Source organism: Drosophila erecta, unplaced genomic scaffold (assembly GCF_003286155.1).
Source record: "Drosophila erecta strain 14021-0224.00,06,07 unplaced genomic scaffold, DereRS2 tig00000055-arrow-pilon, whole genome shotgun sequence".
Classification (NCBI taxonomy): domain Eukaryota; kingdom Metazoa; phylum Arthropoda; class Insecta; order Diptera; family Drosophilidae; genus Drosophila; species Drosophila erecta.
The window spans coordinates 262,249-290,243 of record NW_020825200.1 but is presented as its reverse complement, the minus strand read 5'-3'; the positions used below and the strand labels follow the sequence as shown (position 1 = coordinate 290,243).

Genomic DNA, 27,995 nt, shown 5'->3' with positions numbered 1-27,995 from the left:
GCTCCAGGCATTGGTTTCATCGACACCCCCGCTGTCGGTACCCACCACTCCCACCCTTCAGTCTATGCAAATGCAACTGCAGAGCAGCTCCGGCGGTGGTGGCTCCGGACTAGGATCCTCTGGTCAGCACGATGCCAGTGGCCGGAGTCTTCAGGCGTTGATGCAATCGCAGGGGGCCAGCACATCCGCAGCAGCGGCCGCCGCCGCATCAGGTGCCGGAGGATCCTGTAGTGGATCCGGCCAGGTGGGCATGGGCGGAGCGGGAGTCATGCCAGCTATGCCAACCGCAGCCGATATAAGCCTAATGCTCAGCATACTCAACACCACAGATGTCAACCAGCTGGCCAACTTGGACATCAATAAATTGGCCATGTACCTGGTCAGCATGAACAATGTACGTTAGTGATGAGTACCTCCTCTCTAAATAAAACATTTTTATATTATTACCACTTACACTACTACTCCGTACAATAATCCCGTTGCCTTTAAAGCAACCCCCACTCAAATGCCCGGTATTCAATCAATCCTCAACTGCCACTCGGTGGCCAAAGCAAAAACACAGAAAAGCCACCCTTTGAGGCTCTAATAGACCATGAACACTTTAATAAACTCCCTCAATCCGAAACAAACAAAAAAAACACTGACAAAAAAGCACGCCACTACACAAAACACTAACAAACACTACTTACTTGCATATGCTAACTAACCTGCATGAGTTTAACCAAAAATCTAACATTTTGCCTAACCTATTATTGAGTAATATGCGTTATATGTTTAAGGGGTACTTTTAAAGCCATATATTTTTCGGTACTGTAATAATTGCAGAAATTTGATTTTCTCGGTTATTAATATTAAGAAAAGATTAGCTAAATCAGTGCAAGCTTGGCGATATGTATTCCTAACAGTAGAGCTAGGTTTTTACGAAGAGCTTTTCTCGAAATTTCAAGTAGATTCCCATTTTCACATTGTCCACATATTCAGTTCGCGAGGGTTTGTGTAAAAAGTCAAATAAAATAGCACAGGAAATCTGCCTAAATAAAGGACGAAGTCAATACCCATTCCGCAGCGGGGTTTTGGTGTTTCGGAGGAGAACATTTTGTTAACTCGCCGTGCCGCTATGTATCCTTCCTTTTCTATGTGTGTGTGCGTGGTCTTCTACCGAACGAAGAGTCAAAAGCGAGCGACGACAAAACGAAAAAGAGACGGCGACAGAGCTGAGAAACGACAGCAAATACACTTATGCCTAATTTATGCAAAATAAAAGAAATACATACACTCCAATTTGAACCCGAAATGCGGTGCACACGATGCTCAGATGGTCCTCTCGTTGGATCGCCTGTCCTCTTTTCTCATCGCATTTTATCTCATCTCGCGAATGGGAGTGGGAATGGGCATGCGAATGAGCGGCCAAAACGGAGGAAATGTCAAACCACTTTGCACACCCGGCGGCCGAAACAAAAACAGCAACACGCCGCCGAACTCCTTCTCAAATCCACTGTCTAGTACAAAACCGTTGCTTTCGATTCCTTGCCATCTCTGCCTCGTCCTCTGCTGCCCCTTGAGGTGGCAGCAATAGCAGATACACGGCAACACAGTGGAGCCCGCAACGTGTTGGCCACAAGGCTTGGGGCAATATACATATGCGAAAAGGCAGAGCGCCGAAGTCAATTGTACAAGCTGACTCTTCGATTCGCAGCAATCCCACTGTAATGGTAGGCGATAGAGATGCTCCAATTGCGAGTCAAATGAGAACGGATTTTGGTATTTCGTATTCACTTATTTATGAATAACCGAGTAGTCCGATCTCGATTTGAATAGGGTGCCGATAGCGGGCTCTTTCGAATACTGTTCTCCAATACATCCGATTATTATACCCAATACATATGCCAAGAAATGTGCAAATTTGAGAAGACCAGATTCGGGAAATTCCGCTTAACTGGTCATCGCTGAATGGGCGACGCTGCCATTATCAAAAGGCAGAGGCAGCAGGGCAGCGGCAAGGCAGCGCGCCATCAATCAAACCTACAACAACAACAGCAACATAAGCACCAGGAGCCAACATTTTGTGGAAGGAGGGGCGGCGGCAGCAAGAAGAGCAAAGCCAAGTGGTTGTTGCCGCCGTTGCCGATGTTGTTGTATCGACGAACTGGAGTTCTTTGGTGACGATGGTTGCTGCGGCTGCCGCGACGTAAGCAGTGGCGTTGGTGGACGACTTGGTTTTATTGCTGCTTTTGTTGTTGTATTTGTTGTTGTTGTTGGCCATTCGATATCATCGGGTGGTTTTGGTTTTGCTGCCTAGCTACGTTGGCTGTACTTGCGCTGCCGCCGCCTCGCTGTATGTATTAGTTTTCCATGCGAGAGTGCCTCACTCTCTGTCTCTGTCTCTGTCCCGCTCCCTAGATGTCTGCGATGTGTGTTTGTAATTTTACATTTTCTGGATTTATCCAATGTATAATTTTTTCCTTTCGTGTGCGCCCACCCAAATGTCTGGGGGTGGCTGGTGCGCTGCTGCTTCTGCTCCTGCTGCTGCTGCTCCTCCTGACACCACGGATTCGTCTACTGCTCTCACGGACTGAATTATTGAGCGCAAAAAGGAGACGGGGATAATGGTGACCTGTTCCTCTTACGGTTTCCTGTTCTCTTCTTTCGCATACCGCGAGAATTCGATAAAGCCGCCTAATTGTGCTCATTTGGACTCCCATTCCTCTGCTCCCCGACCTCCGGGGCCGCCCCATTGCACGTTGTGCTGCTGCTTTTGCTTAAACCCACTTTTTGCTTTGTTTTGTTGATTCCTTTTTGCAGTTGCAGCGTAACGTGCATTTGGAACACCTAACATAGAGAAGTTGCTGGCTATCCTCCTGTGCGTGTGACTCCAGTGCCAGTGGTGTGGGTTTGCCATTCCTTTTGTTTCCATCTTCGGTCCCACCTTCGACTTGCTTGGATGCTTTTGCTTTTGTTGCTGACCGCTGTCGTTGCTCTTTTTTATAGTGGCATTGCTGTTGGTGCTGCCATTCGATTTATTATTTTATTAGCATTTCGCTGCCACTTAAGCTTGCACAGTGGAGCAAATCTGAACATTTCTGAGGGGCTAGAAAAATAGTATAATTTTGAGAGGTAATGGTTCATTTTACCACGTTAACTTCTTAATGTAACATTTTCATTTGGAAATTTTTGTAATTTCGTTTCGCTCTTGCACACTCCACTGTGCACGTGCTCCTCACATGTTGCTGCTGAATCCCATTGTTGCTCTTTCCCTGCAGCGACTGCATTTTGAGGATGCAGCTGCCGCGCCGGCGCATTTTTCACTTTACACCTGTCAGTCATAAACCATTTGAAAAAGTCGATGTCTAACCAATATGCCGAACGGTCAGTCAAGTTTAAATCTCATTGAGAGCCGACCCGTCTACCTGCCGTCACCCTGCTTACTTTCTTTCCCCTTTTCGATTGAGTTTAGTCAAATTTAGGATAGAGAAGAGTGGCCTGCTGCCCTCCTCGCTGATCTTGCGCAAGAATTGTGTTGGTGTGAGTGAGTGCATTGCCGAAGAAATATATGTATATGTCTCTGTCGCATATCGATTGTGCGATTGTAGCCGCCCTGCTCACTCATGCATGCACACATGCATTTCGGTGTGTGCGATATCCACTCACGGGCTCACTCACTCATGTGGTATCTGCATCTGTATCTTGCGGATTGATTAATAATCTCGTTTCGTTTTTGCTCTGGCTACGTGCTTATCGCACTTTGGCCCTGCTTCCATCTTCCATGCTAGCTTTCTGACTGCTCTTGCTCTCTCCCCTGTCTCCTTTCTGTGTAGTTTGTTGGTGTCGCATGTAGATAGCTCAAAGGTCGAAATAATTAAACAATGCAAATGCCAATCCGAATTTCTATCATACGATACAAATTGCTGATTGATATGGATATCCTAAAATATGGATTATAAAAAAAAGGTAACACATGGAGGTCCAACTAAATACCGACAAGGTATTAAGTGTAATTCCGGAATGACTATTGCTTTACTTTTGGTCCCCGTTGAACCTGCTCTTCGAATTAATCCATTTTATGGTTTTACTTCTTCTCCTTGCTTTGCGCTGTTGTTGCGCCTGCTGTTATTATTTTATTTTATCCCTTTTTCCGTTGTGTCCTGCGTCCGTCCGTCATTACCCCGTTCATCCTCCACCCATTTGGCTGCCTCGCTCTTTCGCTCTTTCATGCCGTTCTCTATGTGTCGTCAACAGTTTTTGTGGTACATTTGTTTCATTGCCTTGTCTTTTTTTTACCTCCGATTCTGCCGTGTGTTGTGTGCTCTCCCCGCTCCTGGGCTTGAGTTTAGGTGCGAGTGAGTGTGTGGCAGGCTGCTGCCTTGCTTCTTTGCTTACATTACACAGTTGACACAATGTGCCCGCTGTGGCCGCTCTTCTTCAACTCGTCCATCCAGTGCACGCTCACAGTCACAATCGCATCTAGGTTGCTTCTGCCCGCGCCCGCTCTTGAGTCGGACTCTCGCGAAGCCGAAGTCGATGCTCTCTCTCTCTGTCGCTCTCCCCCATTGCAAGTGACGCTCATTCACCTCAGAGTCGGCAGTCGGTCTCAGTTTTTAGCCCACCTCATTCATATTCACATTCACCCAAAACGGCGTTTGACTTAATCTCACGATTGTTTGGTTTCCTACTCTCCCGCGCTCCCTCTCTTCTGAGTCTCTCTTGCTGGCTGATTCGCATTCGATTTTAGCCGCTGCCATCGCCGTTGTTTGCCTACCTATGTGTGTGTGTGTGAGGAGTGTGTCTTGTATTTTAGTCCGCAATGCGCTCCGCTCATTATTTGTTTGAGCGCCGCGGTGTAAAGTTGTAAAAAGTCCAAGTGCTCGTGGAAACTCGAAGCAAGACGAGGAAAACGAAACGCGATAAATCGCGAGAAGGAGAGTGCGCTAGAGGAAGAGGGAGTGATAATCAAACGAAATGGAATAATGTAATTGCAGAGGCAACAACAACTACGCAAATAGTTGTCATTGGGGCGCAATGAATGATAATTAGTGCTTAATTGAAATCAATAATCATGACGAAAGCGTAAGGCTTCGATTTTGCCAATATATTCTTGATTACCAGTGAGACTGTGATATTACCGTGTGTCCGAAAATGGAGGTTATTAAACCTATGGACTTCAGCAGCTTCTCGGCGTTCTGCGAGCATCTCAACAAATCTTCACAAATTGCAGCAACAACTGCAACGACGATACCAACCACATTAAACAATGGAAAAGGCATTTATTTGGAGGTAAATGCAGCAAATACAAATATTTCGATGCGAAATTACAAGCATGGACATGATACATCTCCTAATTAAAATGAGAATGCAAAAATGCAGAGAGAATATGCAAAGAATGTGTGCATGCAGTAAGACAAGAAAAAGTGAACGAGACCCAGGAAGAGTGGGACAGGGCGATGAGGAGGGGGATCAGTTGGCCCTCTCGCTCTCAATTCGCTCTGTAGCGAGTGAAAATACAAAACAATAAATTTAAGCCTATAGATTTCGCATGAGCAAAAAGCGTCGCCGTCGTTGTTGCCCCCCTTGTACTGGTAAAAGGGTTTGAGTAGGGAAGTTGTTCCGTTCAGTTGGTGGTGGTTGTGAGGGGGGCGAGCTATTATTATTATCGGTAAAGCAGGTTCGCACTAAAGCGTTAAACAATATAATGACATGTAATATAAACATAAAAAATCTTTAAAATACTTTTCTAATTGTAACTTTCAAGAATTAACAATTTTTGAATAAGAACTATGAACCAAATCCATTTCGTAAAAACCTAAAGGCTCCATTTTTATTTTGACCACCATTGCGTGAACCTTTTATATCTATTTGTTGTCTGCTCTAACGGCGCTCACTTAAATTCGTTTTTACGCGGCTGCTAGTGCTCCCATTTCTCTATCTTATTCACCCTCTTTCTGTTTACCTACCGCCTCCAAGCACATCGGTCCTCGCTGTATAGCCTAGCCGTATTCATAGCCATCGGTTCTACTAATAATCATAATCAATCGCTCAACTCGCCTCGCACTTGTGTAGTGTAAATGCGACGGTGGTAGCCGAGGAAAAGAGTGATAGAGAGGAGTGAGTGCGAGCGAGAGCCCAATGGATAGTACGCAAGAAGGGAAGAAAGAAGAGGCCTCGAGTCGCTGTCGTTTTATCTTCTTTTGTCGTTTGTTTTTGTTTGTCCCCTTTTCGGATTTCGTTATGCCATCGTTCGTAGCCTGCAAGCGGCGGTTTAGTAGAAGGGGTGGGAGGAACTTGCTGTATAAACAGAGACATGGAATCACAAGGATACAGAGTTGCCAACCTGCGCGCCACTTGGCATCATTTTTTAATTTTTTGGATTCGCTCCAGGCGTACAACTATGTAATCTCTGGAAGGATTCCAGTACGTTTTCAGTTAGCTTATACATTTATACGAAAATTAATGTCAATTTCCTGCTATGAACATATTAAGGAAAAAGAACACAAACTTATAGTGCAAATGGGTTTATTGCTTAAAACCAGGGAACTTTTTACTTCGGTTTTGTGGGCGATAACCATATCCCATATAGAGACAGAAACTACTGCAAATTCCAGCAACGAATGAAATAAATATCAACTTTTGCTATTCCAATTAAAACGTCAAAACTATGGAATAAATTGCATTCATAGTAGCCGTAAATCCAATGTCTATGTTGCTAGTGGTCGGCTTACAACATTCAGGTCCCATGCAATCTTGTATATTTGCGCGGCTTTTGCTTCTGTTTCTAGCCTTTACGGCAGTGTGTGCCCCCTATTATTTTCATTTTAAACCGACGCACCAAACAGGGCATAAAGTAAATGTGGGTGGGTGGGAGTTGAAGTGTATGAACTTCTTCGGCTGTGGCGCGTGCAATTGGTCTCACAGGATTCATTTGTTTGTCTCCATTTCTGTCTCAAATCCCCCTCGCATGCCCCTTCCTTTTGGGCGCCATTGCTTGGTGCGGCGTGCTGTTGTGCCGTGTCTACGTTTCCACGTCGTTCTCTGTTGCTGTCGCCATTTGGCCTCTGTCCTTCGGCCGAAGCGTTATTAGGGGTGTAAAATGGATTTTTTACTTTTATTATTATGATTTTATTGTTTTTCCAGTTTCGGTCTCCTCTCTCTTTGGGCCTTTGTCTCGCTCTTATTTTCTATATGCGCGTGCCATTCGCATTTTGTCTTTCCCTTTTTGCTTTTCGCAAAAATTTGTGTGTAATTCGAAAGCCAGAAGCCTGCTATACGGTGATGATTATAGTGATGAGGGAAGGTGTCGTAACGTGGCCACCCCACAACACTACCACCACAGGCGCGCTGGGTGATCCCAACCCCTGGGGAAGCAGTGAAGGGTGGTGCAATGGCAAAGGGTCGTTCCTGGTGGACTGTTTAAATATTTTTCAAGCAAATTTGGAAAATATTCGTAATGAATTTGCGTTGCAAAATGTACACATCACCTATCGGGTGTTCCATTTCGAGACCTAAAATACAGAAATATGCCTTTCTTGATAGAGCAATACTAACTAATAGCTAATCGATCTTCTTTTTATTTCGTTTTACAATCTTTAATTAGTATATGATCTATTTTAATATACATAGTTTCCATATGAATCAGTACTAATTTCATTTCATTTTTGAATGTTATGGATTGCGCACTATAGCATAATAAATTAGGCATCAGGGTAATTTATTGAGTCTTGACTTAGCTAAAAAGTAATTCACAACAATATTTATGTTACGACTACGTGTTAAAAAGGAGTTTTGTTTCTTATAACATACCAATGGCTATAAAACACAGATTTAACAAATGCCTCGACTATTAGATATCCGTTAGTCGGCTGATGGAAGTGCGACAGAGATGGAAATTCGCATGTAGTAAGCAGTAAATATCTTTTAAATTAAATAGGAGTAAAGTTTTAAAAACTTTTTAATGGTCCGTTTTAGCCGATTTTGGTACGTACGCAGATAGGTATTAATTAGCTAATCAATATATTTAGTAGACATTGACGAACACTAAGCATTTGGGGTCAGACAGACTTGCGTTATGGCTGTTTGTAGGAGGCATACTAGGTTTCGATACTGAAAAAGTATAAACATTGTACTTTTGAGGCGATTGGTGAGCCTATATTTTATTGGAACTTAAAACGAGATTAAAATAGATTTTATCAGAAGACCACATGATTGTAACTTACTTTAAGTTATTGCAAGATCAAAACTAGCTGTGTCCTATTTGTGAGCCAGGGCTTCCAATCGGTTTCAAAATTTTAAATTTATTTTACCATGAAACGATAATAACTCAATGCTTCTTAAAAACTTTTACCAAGTTTTTGCATGACAAGATCTAGTGGCGTTTTAACGAAATTTTGTATTAATCATATTTCATATTTTCGGTAATTTTTACAGAAAATGGAGCGGCAGGGCAAGATGGAACTGGCAGCGAAGGAGCGCGAGTCCCAACGTCTGCAGCTCATCCCAAAAAAATGGAACCGCCGCGAAGAATACGAATTTCTCAGAGTTCTCACCGGTTATGGTGTCGACCTACACCTCTCCACACCAATGGGTTCCACTAATGGAAGTTCCCTTTCGCCCGACTGGACCAAGTTCAAACAGATGGCTCACCTAGAGAGAAAGAGTGATGAAACTCTGACGGACTACTATAAGGTATTTGTGGCCATGTGTAAACGACAGGCGGGTTTAAAGCTCACTGAATCGGAGCGCGGCCTAGAAGGCATCATCGAAGAAATCGAAAAGGAACACGCCAAGCTCATACTGGATCGCCTGGAAGTACTTGCCAAGCTGCGAGAAGTGGCTCGTAGTCCCATGCTCGAGGAACGCTTAAAACTCTGCACCAAGAATGCAGATACTCCCGATTGGTGGGAGCCTGGTCGACACGACAAGGAATTGATTACCGCCGTCCTCAAGCACGGACTTTATCGCTCCGAAACCTTTATCTTTAATGATCCGAACTTTAGTTTTGGAGAGTCAGAGAAGCGTTTTATTCGGGAACTAGAAGCTCAAATTCAGCGTACTATCAAACTAGAGGCTTTTAATGCTGAAAAGGCCGAGAAGTTGGCGGCAGCTGAAAAAGCTGCTGCAACTGAGAAAGCTGCGGCAACTGAAAAGGCGGCAGCAGAAAAGGCAGCTTCCGTTAAGAATGAGGTCATAGACCTCGATGATGAGCTCATGACTAATGAGAGTGTCATCAAGAAGGAATCGCCGGTCACTCCCATAAAGGATGAAATTAAAGCCGAGGAGAGTCCTGAAAAGAATGATACTGCTGATAGTCTCGAAGATAAAAATTTAGATGCTCAAGAGAGTACAAAGGTAGAGGATAAAGGTGATTCGAATGCAGAAACCACGGAAAAAGACGCACCAGACGAAACTACAAATTTGGATAAGGATAAATCTAGCCCTGAATCTTTGGTTCCAGAAGTAGAAGATAGCAAACCTAGCGAAGAAAAAATGGAAGTTGAGGAATTGCCCGTTGCCGAAAATGGTCAGGAGAAGGAAGGTTCGCCTGAGAAATGCAGTGATACTGAGGATAAAAAATCTTCAGAAGAAAAGCCAAGTTCCCCTGGAGCTTCTGATGTTAAAGTGTCAGAAATGGAGGCAGATGAAGTTGCCTCTAATACAGAAGAAAACTGTTCTGGGGAATCGAAATCGCCCGAAAAGGAATGTGAAGACAAGGTTGTTGAAAAGGCTGATGAAGAGAAAGAAGAAAAATCTAAATTAAATGAAAAGGCTGAGGAACAAACAGAAGAAAAAGAAAAGCTACAAAAATCGGTCATTGAATCAGAGTCCTCTGACAAATCTGAAGCTGTCCTTGAACCCGAAGTAGCTGCACCCAAAAAACCCACTGCCGACCAAGACATACTCGACCTGGTGGCTGGTCCTTCAGATCCCGATGATGACGAGGTGATGAAGGAAAAAGAGAAAGCAGTAGAAGAGGAATGCAAGAAGCAGGCAGCCGAACTTAAAGCTCGCTTCCCGGATCTGGAAGTGATTCAACCCGCAACTGTCAAGCAGCAAAAGTTGGAGAAGCCCAAGCTTGAAATGTGCATGATCCGATGGTTCAAGGATTTCGCCTTAGAGCGCCGTATTGCGCACATTGTGGCTTGCGTCGAGTCAGGAAATTGGCCTGTGGATAGCAAATACAGTGCCTTTGCCACCTGCAAGGGGGCCACTGATCTAAGCATTGCTCTTCATGAATCCATACCTCACTTAAGTAGTTTGGAGCGTCGCTCCACAACACCCGATGTCATTACCATAACGACGGACCAAGGTGTAACCAAGCACTTGCAGACCTCTCACATGCAGCAGGTTGCCAGCTCGTCGTCCGCTGCATCCGCCTCCTCGGGAGCTCCCCAGGTCACCCAATCAAAGCCGTCTTCTTCCAACAGCTTACCTGGATTGGATGCCAAAAGCATCAATGCTGCGGTGGCAGCAGCCGTTGCGGCAGCTGCAGCAGGTGGAAATGCCACCTCCCTATCGTCTCTGCTTCCCGGAATGTCTCTGAGTGCAGCAACTGGCTCTTCAGCCGGTGGAGTGAGCGGATTGAGCGTTCCAAGTGCCGGGTCTGGAGTGGGAAAGAAGCGCAAGCGACACATCGCCATCGACGTTGAGACGGAAAGGGCTAAGCTCCACGCTCTACTTAACAGTTCGACAAGTAAGTGTATTTCAAACTATAACTTTGTTTCCTAATTAACCTTATCTCAACTTCAGTGGCGCCCAAGGACTGGGAGAGTGAGATTGCAAACATGGAAGCCTTGAGTGTATCTGCTGGTCGAGGTCGAGGTGGTAATTCTTCCGCTTTAAGTGGCATGCAGCCGCCTCCAGCTCATCAGCATGCATCGCGACAATCCTCGGGACAGTTCAGCAAGCCAGCTGTGCCCGCCCTGAAGACTCCTCCTCCCTCAATGGGTGCACCAATGGACCTTTCATCAAGGTGGGTTTACTAAAATAGCTCATTAGATTTCCCATTGTACCTAAATTTTTAAAATATATTTCCAACAGCCTGCCGAAAATGAATATGACTGAGATGCTTAAGTCGGCATCCAGTTCGGGAGCCATCGATTTAAGTGAGGTTCAGGACTTCTCTATGCCTTCTAAGAAATCCAGTGTGCATGCTGCTTTAAGTTCCGCTTTTCCTTCGATGGGAAGCAAGAGCAAATTAGACGACACACTTAATAAATTGATGAAGAAGAACAATTGCGTAAGTTTAAAATTTACTTAAATTTTCCCTACATTGTTTGATGCAACTTGCACCTTTGTTTTGTTTAATTGTAGACCATTGAAGAGCCTGTAATTGGTAAGGAGAAAAAGCGAAAGAAGTTGGACGAGATCGTGCTCGGCCTATCGGCGGCTAAAGAGCAAAAGACCTTCCCTGACCCATCGCTGCCGTCATCAAAGAAACCGCAGATCCCGCCAAGCGTATCGGTGACGCCAGCAAACCTTCAATCCTCATCCAACCAGCAGTCAAATCAGAAACCCTTTACTATCACTGTTACCACAGTGCCCGGAAGTGAGTTTGAGTCTCTGCGCTTTTACTTTTACACCAGCCGAAGATTGGCACCTATCTAATTGGATTTTCAACTAATCGAATGTATCTGTCTTTTTCAGAATCCAAGAGCGGTTCGTCCAACAGCGGATCCGGCGCCGGAGGAAGCTCGTCGGCCAGCGGCGGAGGAGCCGGCGGCAGCGGCTTGAATATGGCAATGGGAAGTTTGTCATCCAAAGACAGTCTCAATGCCCTGCTGGCACAGACAATGGCCACGGATCCTCAGACGTTCCTCAAACAACAGCAGAAGATGATGCAGTTCCTGCCTCCCGCTCAACGGAAAGCTTATGAAAACATGCTAGCCGAGATGGAACAGGCCATGAAGATCAGTTCAAAGTTTTCAACAAACTCCCCGCACGACGGCAAGGTCAACAAGTGGCTTTCAGACATGACAAGTCCACTGGGCGACCAGCTCAGCATTGATTACGTGGGAGGTGGCGGGGCAGGTGGTTCCGGAAGTGGCAATAGTCGCCGCTCAAACCGCCAGCAGGGAAACTCACAACAATCCTCAAGTGCAGCCCAACTGCAGAAGCAGCAACAACAGCAACAACAGCAGCAACAACAACAGCAGCAACACTCGATGCCCGGGCCACAGAATTTGACAGGAGAGGAACCTGTACCAGTGATCAATAAGCAGACTGGGAAACGCTTGGGAGGCAATAAAGCGCCGCAGCTGAAGAGACTTATGCAATGGTGAGTGTTCGAAAAGAATAGAACATTTAGCCTTAACACCATTATCATAAAAATCAATTAATCTCTGACTTAATAAAAAATATTTACTGTAGGCTTACGGAGAACCCCAATTACGAAGTGGATCCAAAGTGGCTGGAGCAGATGCAAAATCCCATGTCGGCACCGTCACCAAAGCCCGCATCAATGGAGAGCAGTTACGGATCCTCGGCAGTGAAATCCCATGGGGGTCGTCCGTCATCTAATTCGAGTAACACCTCATCATCGTCTCACACCCAGCAGCACCAGCAAACGTCTGCAGCTCAATCGCCGGCGGGAGGGAACTCAGGCAGCTCCAAGAAAACATCCCGCCAACAAACAGCGGCATCGGCTGCACTGGATCAAGCTTTACAATTTAGCTCCTTAGCCGGACTAAATCCCAGCCTGTTGGCGAATCTTCCTGGACTAGGCGCATTTGATCCCAAGAATCCTCTGGCTGCATTTGATCCAAAAAATCCGTTGCTATCCATGTCATTTGGAGGAATGCCCGGAATGGGAAATATTCCTGGATTAGGTAACCTGAACAACATGAACCTTTTTGCCAGTTTGGCTGGAATGGGAGGATTGGGTAATCTGGCGGGGATGGACACTCAGTCGCTGGCTGCGCTCATGGCTGCTGCCGGACCATCTCTTGGCGGATTAAGTGGTGCATCCGGAGGAGCGGGCTCCGGCAAGAGCCAGGCGCAGTCGCAATCATCCGCCACTTCGTCATCCTCTTCGGCCAGTAAAAAGAAGCAGCAGCAACAGCAACAACAGGCGCAAAATGAAGCTGCTCAATTGGCAGCTGCTCTCAGCGCTAGCACTGGAGGTTCTGGCGCATCAGGGGGAAAGAACGCAGCGGCTTCTGCTTCACAATTGGCTGCAGGATTTCCATTCCTATTTCCAAATCCATCATTGCTGTATCCGCCCATGGGACTAGGTGGCCTGAGTCCGTATTCCCTTGGATCCAGTGGACTTGGCTCTGCATACGATCAGTTGGCTCAGCAGTATAACCTGCTAAATGGAGCCACTTCATCCGCCTCCAATACGAGCTCTACGCAGTCTAAGTCGCATCAGTCACAATCAAAATCCAGTCAGTCCAGGAATACCGCAGCGTCTGCCAACTCAGCAGCGAGTCTGATGAATGCTATGGCCAGCTTGGGAGGTGGCGCTAGCACAGTAACCACGCCTTCAACATCAGCATCAGGATCGGGACGTGGCAGGCAATCGAGCAGTAGAAATCAATCCCAATCCACACCCACGGCAGCAGACATGGCCCAACTCAGTAGTCTACTCATGCCAGGAGCGGATCCGCATCTCCTCGAGTCGCTGAGCCGTATGAGCAACATGGATTTGGCGCAGGCAACGCGACTGATGAGCTCCCTGGGAATGCCGCCTCTTCCAGGAACCCCGAGCTCTTCTGGTGGAGGTAACACATCTACAAGCAAGAGAAGCAGCCAAGCCGCAAGTGAAGCCAGCGCTCAGGCCAAGGAACAACAAAAATGGTTTGAAAGCCTAGCCCGCGGAGCTCTGCCAACTGATTTAGCCGCGCTTCAAGCTTTCTCGCAAGGCAAAATGCCATCAACGTCCGGATCAAATACGGGAACATCCACTTCCTCCAGTAAAAGCTCGAAAGCAGCTGCGGCAGCAGCAGCAGCTCAATTACCACAAATTCCTGGGATGTCCAGTGATTTCTCACAGGCCTTTTTAGCCGAAATGGCTGCACAGGCAATGGCGGCTGCTGGCGGATCCCTACCTCTGAGTGGTCCTGGATCATTAGCTAGTTTGGCTGGCTTAACTGGTGGCTCGGCTGGAGGCGGTGGTGGCGGTGGTTCTTCTGCCTCAGGAAGCTCTAGCCACTCCTCTTCAAAACGACAGCGTGAGCAGGATGCCTTTAAGCAACAGATGGACTACTATACCAAGACCTTAGGTCTGGGATCAGGAATCTCGCTGATACCTACTTCCTCGGCGGGAGGATCATCTGCATCCTCAAGTACAGCAAACGCAGCAGCAGCTGCCTATGCTGCAGCTTTAGACGCGGAGCAACAGCATCAACAACAGCAGAAGGCGCTTTCCAAACGATCACGTGGGGACATACACCCCACAAAGGAGGAACTGGCCGCTGCTGCGCTCGCTGCAGGGTTACCTCTTAATCTTGGAGCCAGCATGAGTAGCATAGAAAAGAGCCTAAGAGGCGGAAGCAGCTCCAGTAGCAGCTCGACGCCAGCGCCCATGTCTGCGGAACAGGATAAAGTTACATTGACTCCACTTAATGCATCTGGAGGCGGATCAGCCTCCTCTTCCAGTTCAGCAGCTGCTGCGGGACTGGCAGCTAATCTGCCCAGTCAAACTACAATAACCATAGCTCCTCCCATTAGCAGTGGAGCCAGCACTAGCAGCGAGCGTTCCGAGCGCTCCGAGTCGCGCATTTCGCTAACCATAACAAATGCCGCGGATGCAGCGAAACTTCCACCGCCCTACGAAGAAGCCGATGAGCTAATTATACAACCCATACTCAAAAAGCCAACGACTGCCAATCCAGGCAGCAGTCATGGCGGCAGCGTGGATGATCTGGATACAGCGGAAAATACTTCAGCTGCTAATCTGAGTGGCTCATCATCCAGTTCTGCGGCAGCTGCGGCCGCGGCTGCAGCGGCGGCTGAAGAGAATCGACGTTCCTCCAACCGCTTGAAGCGTCCGAGGTCTGGCAATGAACAAGGCTCTGGTTCCGTGGAAGGACAACCGCCTGAGAAGCGACGGGAGTTGCGATCCACTCGTCATACACGCTCTTCGGCAGATGCCAGTACGCTTAATCTTTCCACTGGAAGTGAATCGGGAGCGGAAGAACGGAACGAATGAGTATTGCGCAGATCCGAGCGCCAGCGCTAGCAGAATGACACGGCCCATCCTAAGGGCCGGAGAAAATCGCGTAGAGGAGGAGCCAACACGGCCAATACATACAAGTCCCCGGAGCAGAAAATCAACGACAGAAAGATGATGAGAAACCAGCTGCAGATGCGGATGCAAACGAGATCGAGGCGAAAATTAAATGCTAGGTTAACTGTTACCACTAGATCCCTTAAGCTTAAAGTTGTGTAAAGTGTAAGAACCATATATAATCTATATATAGAGATTAGGAGCCAATTTAGAGAGAACGGATTTGGGTTTGTCTCAACGCCATACAGTTCGACACTGCTGCAACTCCGTCTGAACTGGAGGGCAGAGGACCGTACCCATGGCTTACTCAAGTTTCATCTGCTGCTTATATGGTGCTTGATAAGTCAATATTTTCCTTCCTCTGGCTGCTTAATTATTCATATAATTACGAACATAATTAAAAAGCGCTTATAATTTAATTGTAACAAGAGAAACAAAGTGCTGTTGCACGACGAGGATTTTCCGTTTAAATTATTGCTAACACGTATAATTGATAAGCGAAAGAAAAATGTTTAAACAAAACACTATCCATACATAACAAGTAGAGACACATATACTTGGGTTTCCTGCGCTGTCCTGACACATGCAAAGTCTCTATATATGATACTGATACCTGTACATAATTTATAATCTTAAAATGACTCGCATTGCTTAACTGTTTTTAATATAGTAAGGCACCATGTATTCTCATACTAAACCATTTTCCACACTTCCACCCCCAATATGTTGTATACTGAACTCTCTATTCTCTATGTGTGTCCCCCGAAAGCTGCGTGTAATTTTGATCATTTTAATTTTGTAATTAGTAAATGTGAAAGAAATGGAATGCAAATGGCAAGACTCTATCTTTCCATCGTATATTTTAAACTCTTGTAATTGTAATTTGTATGTTTTATTAGGCACTTGTGTGTCTGAACCCTGAACCACAAAAACCAACATGCAAGTCTTGGCGCGTAACTAACAGGTGGGAAGTGTTTATTGAAAAATAGAATTTTTTAATTAAATCAATTTTATTGTAATTGAGAAGCCGAGAATATGAATCTTGCACGCTTGATGAGCAGCAATGCTATATTTAGGTCATTTTGTATAATTATTCAGTTGAGTAAATGAATTATGGACAAATTTGGTCCGCACTTTACGAGAACAATTTATTTTGAGACGTTGACAAGACACACAAAAAAAAGAAGAAAGCAAAACAAACAACCAACATATATTGCATACTTAATTTGTAAGTATTACTCGTAATTAAAATTATTATATAACTGCAGAACAACAAACAAAAGCAACATCAACCAGAAGAAGCAACAACAGCAAGTAACACCCAAGCATCAACTATTGATATTGATGATAAATAAATATATAAAAAAATAAATTTTAAAAATTACATCAACATGCGAGTTTTTACTGGATGAATAAAGAAATACCTTCGGTTTACATCGGATAACTTTGTATCTGAAATGAATCAAGGAATACCATGCTAAGTTCTAGGACCCAATACGCGATCTGGTCACTCCCAATACGCGATCTGGTCTTTGATATGTTCAGTATCAATACCTTCTTGATTTTTATATGTGTTACGGTAGCTTAGTGAAGTCTGCGATATTTATACCCTCAACAGCACTTTTTAGCATTGGAATTCCCCCGGCTGAAATGATATTGCTGTGCCGTAAGGCTTTCAATTGAAGCGATTTATGTGAGACCTGCATATTTACCTTGATCACGACGTTCCGTTTAGTGCTATTGCGCAGCCGGATACAAACGATATTCAAGTTCTGAGATGGATTAGTTGTACATCAGCACTTCAAAAATGTATTCCTCAAAAAAAGCATATAAAAAGCAATGTTCTTTGTGTGAATTTCGGCGTTGTATTTAGATGTTTTTGCTATGCATTGTAATGTACTTGTATACGGATGTACATACGTATGTATATATACAGTAATTGACTAAACTTAAAAAAAATACAAGGCGAGTAAAAATCCGATAGAGCAAACAAAGTGAAACCTCAAATTTTTTGAGTTCACAGGCACGAGAACGAAATTTTTATATATTTAGAGGTGATCGAATATGGATGAGGGTGGTGTTTTGGTTTTCAAGTGAGGGAAGGAACTTACAATAATTACAAAAAAGTACAAATGTATAATATACAATATATAAATCAGTGTATGCGCTTGGCCCGCCTCGCTTAGCTTCGATGCGATAGTAAACTTTAAGTCTTATAGTCTAAGATAACACTGCCCCAATGTTTTGATTTACTAAAATATGATTTTCACGGATGCTCATGGGCGACTCGTGTTAGACACGGGAAAACAGTCAGATGCTCGATTGATCTTTTTTGTAACAGTGAATTTATAAGAGCCACAATATTAATAGATACGACCCATAATGGCACCCGCAAATGCAATCTATTTAACAAACCATCTTGAAGGGCAGAGTAATTTGCGCATACTTTTCTCAGGGCTTTTGGCTTTTTGCTTTTTCCATGTCCATCGGTGTCCATCGATTTTATTCCATTTTCATTAGTGAAACTGAAGGAAGAGGGAGCGATCGCAGGCCTCTTCCAGCAAAGCTTGCTGCCGAAGCTTTTCCTCGGGAGTGAGTTCTTTCACCAGTTCGTCGAAGCCATCGTCCGAGTAAGTAGGTTCTTCATCGACCGTGCCCCCATCAATCTCTTCACCGGTGGCAACTGGCAAGAGTGGCTCGCCTATAATGCTACGTATGTCATTGGGCAACGTTTCTGAGGCCTTGAGTTGCAGGTAGATACCCTCAGCTACCTGTAAGGTTTTTTGAACATCTATATTTCCAGACAGTTCGTTTACATGCTTCAGGATTTCTGTGAACTCATACTGGCTCTCGATGATCACTCTGGTCTCCTGATCGAGAATAGCCACCGAGAATAGTAGGTGGAAGTTAGGACAGGGCAGCCGAGTCCACAGACATTCCCATAGCTTCAAAACGTCCTCGTTGTTTAGCTCTCGCTTGTACCAAACCAAGAGCCATCTGAAGCAGAAGTACATGTTGTCAGAGTCGTGGGATCTCATGTAGTTAAATAGCGGGGCATTGGCGAATTCAATTAGGCGACGAATCTGGGCGAACTGCGTCTTCATACCCGCCTGGTCTATGTCAAAGTTGGTGAACACCAGCTCCATGAAGCCCACAAAGCACCAGAAGGCGTCCACCTCGTTCACTTGGATCTCCAAAATGGGCGCAAGCAGATCGGACATTCCCTGAACATAACCAAGATCAAAGTTATACATCACGTAAGTCATAAGGATACCCTGGAGAAGGGTTAGATTGGGGTTATCCTCCCCGGCAAAGAATTGCAGAGAGCGATCTGTGCGTTTCACATCCTTTTCAATCTGACACTTGCGCTCCCGGTAGCCGCAGAAGTTCGCCTCCTGGGCCGTAGTCATGGCCAGCCACTGGGCCTTCATGTTGTAGTACTCAATAGACTTTTGCTTACGGCGCTCGATCCGCTCCACGTGAGTGTCAGACCAGAGGTAGTAATTGAGAAGGAACTTCCATACCTCTGGCCGCAGGCTCTGCACGACGCCGCCGCGGAAGATTAGCTCTTTGATTCGGACGCTATCGGAAATTCGGCCGTCGGGTGTCTGGAACTCCAGCCACTGAGTTTCGGTTAGGGGAAGACCTGTCAAGATTAAATATATCAATAAATTCATGTTAAAAGTTACTTTTAGAGTATTCCTAAGGTTTTTTAAACTCAAATATAACATCGAGTCGAGACTCTCTTTTAAGATAAGAATTAATATCAACCCACCTCTCTCCACCCGCTGGCGATCAGGCAAGTTGTTAACTATTTTTTCGTCCTGAGCATTAAGTGTTTCCAGCTCGCTGTCGGCGGGAGACTTCTCTGCACTGCCCCCACGACTCTGTCCGTTCGAGGAACAGGCGCTATTCGTGCTGCCACTTAGCCCAATAATTTGATAATTGTCCGGTGAAGTCTGCCGATCGCCAGAGATCAATACTCCTGGCCTCGGTTTGGGTGAGCGCTGGAACGGAGGCTGTACGTAATCGGGAATGTTGCCCAGGAATCCAGCCAGCTTGTTGGGCAGCCAGCTTTCACGCGGCAAATGGCTGGCCTTAATCTGGCCAATGTCAAGTTCTGCGAACGTCTTTTTTAATTTTTGGTTCTCGGTGGTCAAGATGGCATATTCCTCGCCGCCGCTGCGGCTGGTTTCGGCGTTCTCGATTAGGTGCTGATCGCGCATGGAGCGCACAAATAGGTCTGCGTTTCCGTGCTGGAAGAAGAACTCGCTGTGGACGCCATTAGCTCCTTTCCGCATAAAGCGGATCGTCTGCCCGCGATGGCGCACCTCTACAGACGACAAGTCTTCCAGTTGGGCGCGCATGATTCGCGAACGGGTATTCGCCCCACCGCTTGGTTCAATAGGCCTAGTGTTGAAGGCACGGCACTCGGAGGTGGTGCGTGTTCGCCCCGAAATCCTGTCTACCAGCGCCCAGTCGCCCTGGTCCTGGCTGTCGTCCGCAATCATGATGCTGTCATTGGGCTGCCACTCCAGTAACAGTCTCCTGCGGGGCAGTTCCGCGGAGGATCGCGAATATTCCACCAGGGAAAGGGAGCCGCTGGTATTCAGATCCGCGATGTGCTCCGCACTGGCTTTTTTCAGGAGCACGCCGTCGTGGGTGAAGAGGATCTTTGGATCGGGAAACGGAAGAACGTAATGCCACCAAGAAAACCATGAGTCAGGTGAAAAGCGAGACACTTACGTTTCCCGTTCCCTGAGGAGGCAGATTCTGGACGTCCTCCTCTACAGAAGAGAACTGTGATTCGCTTAAAACGCCCAGATGCACTTGGTGACAGCGGTCATATCGCACCGATTCGTCCATGGCCGGCGATTAGATCTTCCTGTGTTGAATTTCAACTTAGCCTGCGCTATTACGTTTCAGATATAAACAATTGTCCCACGGCAGGTGCTAAATTTTACATGAAAGCGCTTGGTTTGGTGGTATTTTATCACCGAGGTAAAAATGGCCACATTCTCTGATTTTATTCTGTCGATGTGGCAGCTTAGATTACAATCAGTCTGGCAACCAAATTTGTCAGGGGCACTTTAAAACCATTGTTAATTGCAATTACAATTGAAAACGGTTACTAGTCAAGACTTCATAATGTTTCTGTTCTCCTCTCTTCAATGCAGACGCTTGTTTCAAAAATATTTTATCTCGTTTCTATAGATTTAAGCGCCGGGCGGGCAGAAGAGGTCGTATCTCCAGAATTTCCAGAATCTTTAATGTTCTTGAGTAAAGGTGAATGGTTAAAAGTGCAGAATAGTTACTGTTTTCCCGGTGTGTGTACATAAAGCCTAAAAAGGCTAAGAACATCTTGACCACCGACCCCGTATAACCACACTATAACATTTCCAATCGAGAGTGAAAGTAATTCGCAGAACAACAGAGCACGATTAATTCCGTTTCTCTCGACTCTCTTCGATTTCACCGAGAACTGAGATAATTTTAAAATAAGCTAACATATCTAGTTGTATTTTGTAAATAGGCTAAATGATCTTCGTTGCCTCTTCGGGGTGTTTAAAAAACTTTTCTCAGAGTTTAGTTTGCCCGTGAACGTCGTACGAAGCACAAGCACTTGACAATTTTAAAATTCTGAAATATAATGAAACATAATCACAAAATATAAGCCGAATACAGGTGGGTATGTTCTTTATTTTTGGAGCTAAACAAGAGTAAATAGTTTACATTTTCATAGCGTCAAAAATATATATGTATATTCGAATTTAAATTCGGTGTGGAAAAACAAGTATTTAACGTTAAGTTCGAGTTATATAATTAATGTTAACAAAATTGCCAGAGAATGTCAACAAATGCGATGCATTTTCTAAGTAATTGGGCACAACTTAAAAGTTTCCAGGCGGCAATAATATAGAAACTTACATCTTAACTTACATTAGTTTTGCCACAAAACATTATTATTTGCAGAATTTGTCAACGAATTCCTTTTTAACGTAATCAAAATAACATGAACAACTATCTAAATGCGCGCAGTTGTGGGACGAAAAAAAAGTCCCTTACAGATTTCTACTTATGTTACGAGAAGTAAAATACTCTCTTGCTTGCTGTGATATCACCATCTTGCTCTCGAACTCTCCTGCTATTAGATTGGGTAAACCAAAATATTTATTTCGTTATTTTGAGAGAAAGAAAATATCCACAGAGCCAAAAAACATGAAAATTGGTGCGCCAGAAATAGCGCCACCCACTGAAAGTTTTAAAAACTAAATTGACTTACAGAGTATTTATAAAAGAGATAGCGATGAACCATTGTGTGCCAGTTCTTTAAATCACTTTCCTTGTTTTCAGAACCTCATGGACAAGTCAACGCGGCCTAAACGAAATCGTCGTCACAGCAGGTAAGATTTAAATCAATTATTTATGGATTTTGTTATTCTTTCTGCGCGCTTTTTCAGACGAGCCTGGCCGCCGGAGGAGGAGCTGCATCCAGCAACCCGAGCCACAAAGAGGTTATTTACTCCCGACATTAAGAGGATGCTAAAGGACTGGCTAATTCGTCGCCGGGAGAATCCTTATCCCAGCAGGGAGGAGAAAAAACAGCTTGCTGCGGAGACTGGGCTTACCTACACTCAGATCTGCAATTGGTTCGCAAACTGGCGAAGAAAGCTTAAAAACTCGGAGCGAGAGAAAGCCAAGAAATCCTGGGGTCATCTGATCAAAAATTACAACCACAATGCACGGGGTAATGTGGAACAATTTAGCATCTCGTCGGAGGATAGTATTTGGGAGGAGGAGGTGCACTCATGTCCTGCGGAGGATGACGAAGGCGACGATAATGACGAGTTTTCAAGCCACAGCACTGGTAGCGATGGCAATGCCAATAACGAATCTTCCTCCCCATACAACCCGATATTGTTTGTGGGATCTGCAGGTTTGTCAGGGCGGATACCAATTTTATCAGAAGCACAAACAAGGGGCAGGGCCAAGTACAAGCACCAGATGATGGAAAAGTATCTGCGGGATAGTTCCACGGCGAATACGACCAGTCAACAAGGCACGCAACTCAACAAGTGGCTGGAAAGTGCTGCAAAATTCACACCGGACAGGAACAATTATCACATCGAGTGGAATACGAGCAGGTAATATAGTTCGGGGCTGCCATTGTTAATTGTGATAATAAAACGATTCCATTTAGGCAGAAAGCAGGCAGTAACAGCAGTTGCGGACAAGCGATCTTTACCAACGATGTGTCTGGGGCTGGTCGTGGTGATCGCTGGATGGTTCATCATAAGGACGAATTGGAAGCGGCAGAGGCCTTGGCCAATCTCGCCTTCAACTGCAGGCAACGCTGGCACCATATCTAAAGACTGAAGACTCCGGAACTGACGCCATCATTCCAGCAGAAGTTTCAGGCCCCGTTGGAAAGTACAATCTAGTCAAATGGGCTTCTTTTGGTTTTCATTTTCAGACTTTACAGTACAATAATCACACGTTACCAGGATTTTCTTCAACTTTTAGCTACACTCATTTAAATTATGTGATAAATTAAGACGATCATATTTATGTGGACATGAAAACCAGATTGCGCCGAGAGTTAACAATTACTACAGCTAGTTTAGAGTGAAAAACAAATATATAATTTTTGTTTTCTTGTTATTTAACAAATATGACTCATTTGGACTTCTACGTAGACTCCGGCGTTTCCTCCTTAACTTGGTTTTTGGCATGGACATCAAGAACTTGCACAAAACTATTCTGATGCGCCTGCAGTTGCTGAATAAGGTGGCCAGGAGCTTGATTTAGAGTCTGGACAAGTTGTGCCTGGGCCGCGTGCAGACCGGGCATCTGGGCGTAGGCCACAAACTGGTTCCTATTCAGCATGGTCTCCTCCACGATGCCTCCCAGCAGGACCATTTGCGGAACCCTGCGTACGATTCGTAGCAGTGCGGCAGTCTTTTGCGTGTCCGGTGAGAAGACGATGCAATGATTGGAGTGGAACAGCGGCAGAATCGCCTCGTATTGAGTATTCTTTACCGCCTGTTCGATAATCTTGCTGCCGTAGGACTTGAGGTGCAAGTTCTGTTTGTGCAGCTGAACGCGCACGCGGAATATGTCATCGGCGGTGATAGAATTTAAGTGAAAGAAGGCCACAAGCCGAGAGTGTTCCAGCCAATTGCGCACCTCGCGTGCGATGATTTCGTTGTATGGATTCTCCTGCTGTTGTTTCGTGCGCTCAGCACGCGTTTTGAAGCAGCTCTTAGCCTTTGGGAGCTCCGGATATTTCGGCTGGGTGACTGCGACTACACGGGCACGCTCGTAGTGCGGCGCTTTCGGTCGCTGTATATTGATCTTACCCCTAAAGCGAAGGAATTGTAGCGCAGGAGTACTGGTCTTGGCCAGGGGAAGGCCTAAAATCATTTAAAATCAGTAAAAGGCCCAACAAACACGTTACAGAGTTACACAACAATTGTCTTGAGCTAGGCCAAGCCAAAAAATACAACCTTTAAAAACCGTGCAACTTACTCCTTTGTATTAGGGTCGTCATGCTGTATAACTGCTTTAAAGTTTCCAATCTCTAAAAGTAGGAACTTCTTATTTAACTTTATTTTTACTAAAACGATGCTTATGCTTTTTTTATCGATAGCTAAAGATAATTGGTTCCATCGATGTTTCGCCGGTTGGCGTTGCCACCTCGTCTGGCCTTGCCTCGGTCGCAATATCTTTTAGTGCGGAAAAATTAAAAAAATATTTTTGACAAGAATAGTGCAGCGATCGTCACTAATTTTGTTTAGAAAGTACCGGAAAAATTCCGGGAGGGGTATGAGACAACATTTTTTTTCTAAGCCTGATTTGAGCTTGTGCTCCCGATTTTAAACGATCCACAAAGCTTATAGCTTGGTAAAAATAAACTCCAAAAAAACCTACAACGATTGCATAGGTATAGAATTTATTTAATTACAGTTATAACATTAACATCTATATATATATATGTATATATATAATGTATATATGTATGTATAAGTTGTATTTCGCTATGGGGTTCGATTTGGTTTTACGGCCCGAGAAACCTATAGAATCTGGGAGCGGAGAAAATAAATACAAACCAAGTGTATGAAATAAGTGTAATTTAATCGATTTCTTCAAAGTAACTTAGGAAATAACTAAAAAGTCTCTTAAATCATACAACTTATACATTAACATATGTTTAACAGCGCTTTCTATGTTTCATCTTGAAAACGTGTTCTTTTTATTTTTTGAATTATTCTCTTTTCAACTTCTTTTGTTTATCTGTTTCTGGGCGACCTTTTGTAGATCTGATCTCTCGTGTTCTTGTATCGTTAATTATGTTATATAATGTACAGATTTCCTTTTAGTTTAGTTTTAAAACATACAACTAAATACACGCTAAACACTAATTAAACTGTATTTACATTTTATTCTTGTTAGAGCCTAAATAATTTAAATATGTTACAGATGTATTTTTTTATTTTTTGTTTTTTTTTTCACTCGTGGTTCTGCTTTCTATATTATTCCGGTTACATAATTTACAAGTCGTGTGAAAACTTACGTTTAAATTTAGGGAGTGTTCAGAGAGGGTACTATATAGGTTTTTGTATTATTTTGTGAGTGGTATGTTTACGTGTTGGTTTTTTTGTAGGGTGTCAGAATAATGGTATAAACATAATGGAGGATCCTGAAACTACCCAACATTGTACAAAGTTTCGCTCACAAAAACTAAAAAGTGGGAGGAGATCGGAATACCTACATTTAGATTTATACCAGTGAGTTGTAGTTAGGTTTGTGGCAGTGGTGAAGGTGCTAAAAAATGTAAAGGGAAAACAAAAAATTGCCGTCTCTTGCTAACAAAAGACCCACAGTGTCAAATCGGAAACTATCGGAACTTTTACTAGAAGAGAAGAAACTCTGGTGCAGAGTGAAATAAACACGAGGTTAAACGTGTCTGTGCTCTAAAATAGTGGGCTTAACATATTAATTATAATAAAATACGCGTCTAGATAAATAATCGTAGTATAATGTATGTGTGTGTATGTTATCGTAGGAAAAGCCTCTGGGCGCATCTTTAAACCTAATTGTGCTTAACAGCATGGGCGACAGTCCGGACTCATCTAAAGTTCTTTGGGTCTATGTTAGGCCCCGTATACTAGTTTTATATGCAGGCATTCCATAGAGCCAAGGAATCGATCTGTCAAAAATAAAATGGTCGGTTGTTCGAAGGCGGAAACTTTGTATAACGAGGTGTAGTTACTTGTCTATCGAAGTAGTCGAAAGTTATTCACCAATAAAAACTTAATCGTGTTAGGATTAGGATCGAATATTAATATTATGTACGGGTAGTAGTATGCATAGTACAGTAAACAGTTAATATGTTGTAAGCTTTCTGTAACATTTCTTTCAATTTGTATGTGTAGGTTTTTTGTGTTTGTTTCTTTCCTTTTAAATAAGCAAAAATAAAACTTTCTTTCTTGAGATCAAACTTAACGATACTTTGCAAGCTTTTTCTTAAAGGTTTTTAATTACGGAGAGTTATATAATTAATTTAGACAAATATTTTGCTTTCAAAGTGTCGGAATTTAAAGGGTTTCTTTCATTTTGTTTGAGTCTCTTGGGGATCTCTTTACATTTATATGTGATCTTGGCCTCAATGTACTTTTGCATTCTTGCATTTATTTATTTAAACTTTAGTTTGCATGTTTCTGCTTTTTTAAGTTGTTTTGTTGTGTTTTGTTTTCCTTTGCTTTTTTAAACTTTTGCTTGTTTAATCGCTATTTAAAATTACTTAAAATACTAGAAGAGCGTAACATGTTTTGTTGGTTTCTTTTTTCTGGTTCCTCTTTTGTTGTTGTATAAGCCTGTGAAGTTTAACATCTGGGTATATTTTGTTGTTCAAAGTCCGTTGGTTTTGTATTTTTCAGTGGTTTAGACAGTGGCGATGACAATCAGGAGGTGTGCCAGCTCGGCTACGCGATTCTTAAGATCCGGAGCGGCACGCTCTAGGTTTTCATTAGCAAAATCGCATGACGGAAATATGTGTACCACGAAGGCCGCTTGCTCACTTCCTGGAATGGGTATGTTTACAATGCCAGCTGCCATTTTCTGTTGCAAATAGGTAATGAAACCGGTCTGGAGGTTCCTCGAATGCTGTAGTACATCGGCGTGATCTCTTCCGCATGGCAAAGCCAACAACATGCAATGCTCCTTGTCCACCTGGGGGTTTTAAGGGAAAGATATTAGTGATGTTCCACCTTTCAAATCCATATTCCATGCAAAGCTACATGTTTTATTTGTATATACATACCTGCATCTTCTTGGCGACTCCCTCCAGTTGTGTCTGCTCTAGTCGCATTCTTTGCGCAATCCTCAGCAACGGTGTATTTGTCTCCACCAAACTGGGAAGCGACACTCTTGCCACATCAGGGTTTCCATGCACAAAGTGCATTTGGACAGCGGCCTGATCTGTTTTAAGGGCCAGTAAGCCCTGCCACATTACCGGATAGCGCTGCAGCAGAGTAACCAGCGAATCACCTGGTGGGGGGGCCATTGCTGGTGATGCTTGCTGGTTGGCCAATTCCATGCCTGCAGGCAAAGCAGGTGGCATATGATCCTGCTGTTGTTTAACTGCGATTGCAAAGTTAGAATATTCGTTAAATATATTTTATTTTATTTTATTGGTTCACGGTCAGCAGATACTTACCGACAGCTGCAATCATTGACATGCGGTCCATCTCATCCAGCTGCATATCCATTGCCTTGCCAGGGTGATGGTGGCTTCCTGGCTGCACGCTGCCATCACGTCCGATAAACGGACTTCCAGAGGAAACTGCAGGCATTTGCTGTGGCACCACCACACTAATGGTTGCAGTTGGGCGATGGGCCGGCGGTGGTTCCAGTTGTAAGCCACCACTCTCGTACAAGCCCCTTGATGCAATTTCGCTGAAATGGGCAGGGGGAATGCGCGTATTGTGTACGTATACCTGTGCCATTTGCGGAGAGTCTGAAAGAAATAATTTGTTGCAGGTTGTTATGAGATTTAAGGAGTCACTAGGCATAAGACTATGATAACTTACCAGCTGCTGTGCGATCCTGGGGACTCTGCAAACTGTGGGGAACTGCGATGGTCCTTGGAGGTCCACTACCAGGGCGTCGTAGCTCTAGCGGCGGACTGCTGCCCATCTTATCATCGTAGTCGCCACTTCGCATTAAATGATGCTGGTAGAGCATAAAATCCCTGGATGCAGCCACTCCTCGATACGTAGAATCGTTCTGAAAAAAGTTGTGGCAGACAATTTTTTTGTAAGAAAGTGCTTTGATTGCAGTACTCAAATTAATATGACTACACGAAGAACTTAATTTGGTTACGCTACATGAAAGCTCCGCAAGTAAAACTTGTGTATTACCGGTGTTATGGGCGAAGCCTGCTGATGAGCTGGAGGCGGACTCTGGGTTCGCCGTCCACTGACATAAGCACCCAGGTCATGCTGAATCCAAAGTTAGCAATTCGATTGTAAAATAATTTAAGGGTTAGTATTAAACTTAATTTAGATTTTCGAAAGGTTAGCCATAATTAAGTCTAAATGAAGATGAATCTTTAAGACTTCTGTAGTTCGCTTAAATTAGGAGTATTATTCGTTGTTACTTACCAGACTGGCGTCGAAGGGTGGTACTCCGGAAATGCCGGGTGGTAAAACCAAAGGAGATACTCTCGGCTGGCTCTGCGGACTTATGTTTGGGATGGCTGTGCGTATTCCTGCGAAGA

At 44.4% G+C, this 27,995-nt stretch overlaps 5 protein-coding genes across 18 annotated transcripts in view; 2 read left to right on the top strand and 3 right to left on the bottom strand.

Annotated features, from left to right (window-relative positions):
- Window positions 1-16,598, top strand: part of LOC6540871 (serine-rich adhesin for platelets) — a 41,314-nt gene extending 24,716 nt beyond the window's left edge. For 3 of the 7 annotated variants that reach the window (XM_015159732.2, XM_001968102.3, XM_015159734.2), the window contains 7 exons: window positions 2-394; window positions 8,416-10,678; window positions 10,735-10,957; window positions 11,026-11,224; window positions 11,299-11,533; window positions 11,632-12,262; window positions 12,355-16,500. In XM_015159732.2, the coding sequence (XP_015015218.1) occupies window positions 2-394; window positions 8,416-10,678; window positions 10,735-10,957; window positions 11,026-11,224; window positions 11,299-11,533; window positions 11,632-12,262; window positions 12,355-15,136 (6,726 nt within the window). In that variant the 3' untranslated portion in view covers window positions 15,137-16,500. Of the gene's footprint in view, window position 1; window positions 395-4,089; window positions 5,272-8,415; window positions 10,679-10,734; window positions 10,958-11,025; window positions 11,225-11,298; window positions 11,534-11,631; window positions 12,263-12,354 lie in introns of those variants that run through there. The other 4 variants (XM_026979481.1, XM_026979482.1, XM_015159736.2 and 1 more) reach the window with 4 other exon arrangements.
- A 557-nt stretch (window positions 16,599-17,155) lies between these two features.
- On the bottom strand, window positions 17,156-20,375 carry LOC6540941. Its single transcript, XM_001968101.3, has 3 exons — window positions 19,961-20,375; window positions 18,990-19,887; window positions 17,156-18,860 (listed from the first exon to the last, which is right to left on the bottom strand). Exons 1-3 carry the CDS (start codon window positions 20,078-20,080, stop codon window positions 17,731-17,733), a joined length of 2,148 nt encoding a protein of 715 aa, XP_001968137.1. The 5' UTR covers window positions 20,081-20,375; the 3' UTR covers window positions 17,156-17,730.
- Window positions 20,376-20,778: 403 nt separating this feature from the next.
- Window positions 20,779-22,877, top strand: LOC6540849 (homeobox protein Mohawk). Of its 2 annotated transcripts, XM_015159737.2 has the most exons (4): window positions 20,779-20,899; window positions 21,569-21,618; window positions 21,676-22,359; window positions 22,416-22,877. In XM_015159737.2, the coding sequence occupies exons 2-4, from the start codon at window positions 21,575-21,577 to the stop codon at window positions 22,582-22,584; spliced, it is 897 nt and encodes a 298-aa protein (XP_015015223.1). In that variant the 5' UTR covers window positions 20,779-20,899; window positions 21,569-21,574; the 3' UTR covers window positions 22,585-22,877. The 2 variants fall into 2 exon arrangements, with proteins under 2 accessions (XP_015015223.1, XP_026835084.1); XM_026979283.1 differs by lacking the exon at window positions 20,779-20,899 and having other exon boundaries at window positions 21,358-21,618.
- LOC6540830 (39S ribosomal protein L10, mitochondrial) lies at window positions 22,754-23,917 on the bottom strand. Its single transcript, XM_001968099.3, has 2 exons — window positions 23,744-23,917; window positions 22,754-23,628 (listed from the first exon to the last, which is right to left on the bottom strand). The coding sequence occupies exons 1-2, from the start codon at window positions 23,763-23,765 to the stop codon at window positions 22,904-22,906; spliced, it is 747 nt and encodes a 248-aa protein (XP_001968135.1). The 5' UTR covers window positions 23,766-23,917; the 3' UTR covers window positions 22,754-22,903.
- A 411-nt stretch (window positions 23,918-24,328) lies between these two features.
- Window positions 24,329-27,995, bottom strand: part of LOC6540971 (protein split ends) — a 48,346-nt gene continuing 44,679 nt past the window's right edge. For 4 of the 7 annotated variants that reach the window (XM_015159755.2, XM_015159751.2, XM_026979608.1 and 1 more), the window contains 5 exons: window positions 27,880-27,986; window positions 27,307-27,502; window positions 26,934-27,233; window positions 26,538-26,857; window positions 24,329-26,446 (listed from right to left, as the gene is read on the bottom strand). In XM_015159755.2, coding sequence (XP_015015241.1) covers window positions 26,159-26,446; window positions 26,538-26,857; window positions 26,934-27,233; window positions 27,307-27,502; window positions 27,880-27,986 — 1,211 coding nt within the window. In that variant the 3' untranslated portion in view covers window positions 24,329-26,158. Of the gene's footprint in view, window positions 26,447-26,537; window positions 26,858-26,933; window positions 27,234-27,306; window positions 27,503-27,636; window positions 27,718-27,879; window positions 27,987-27,995 lie in introns of all 7 variants that reach the window. The other 3 variants (XM_015159752.2, XM_026979607.1, XM_015159753.2) reach the window with 1 other exon arrangement.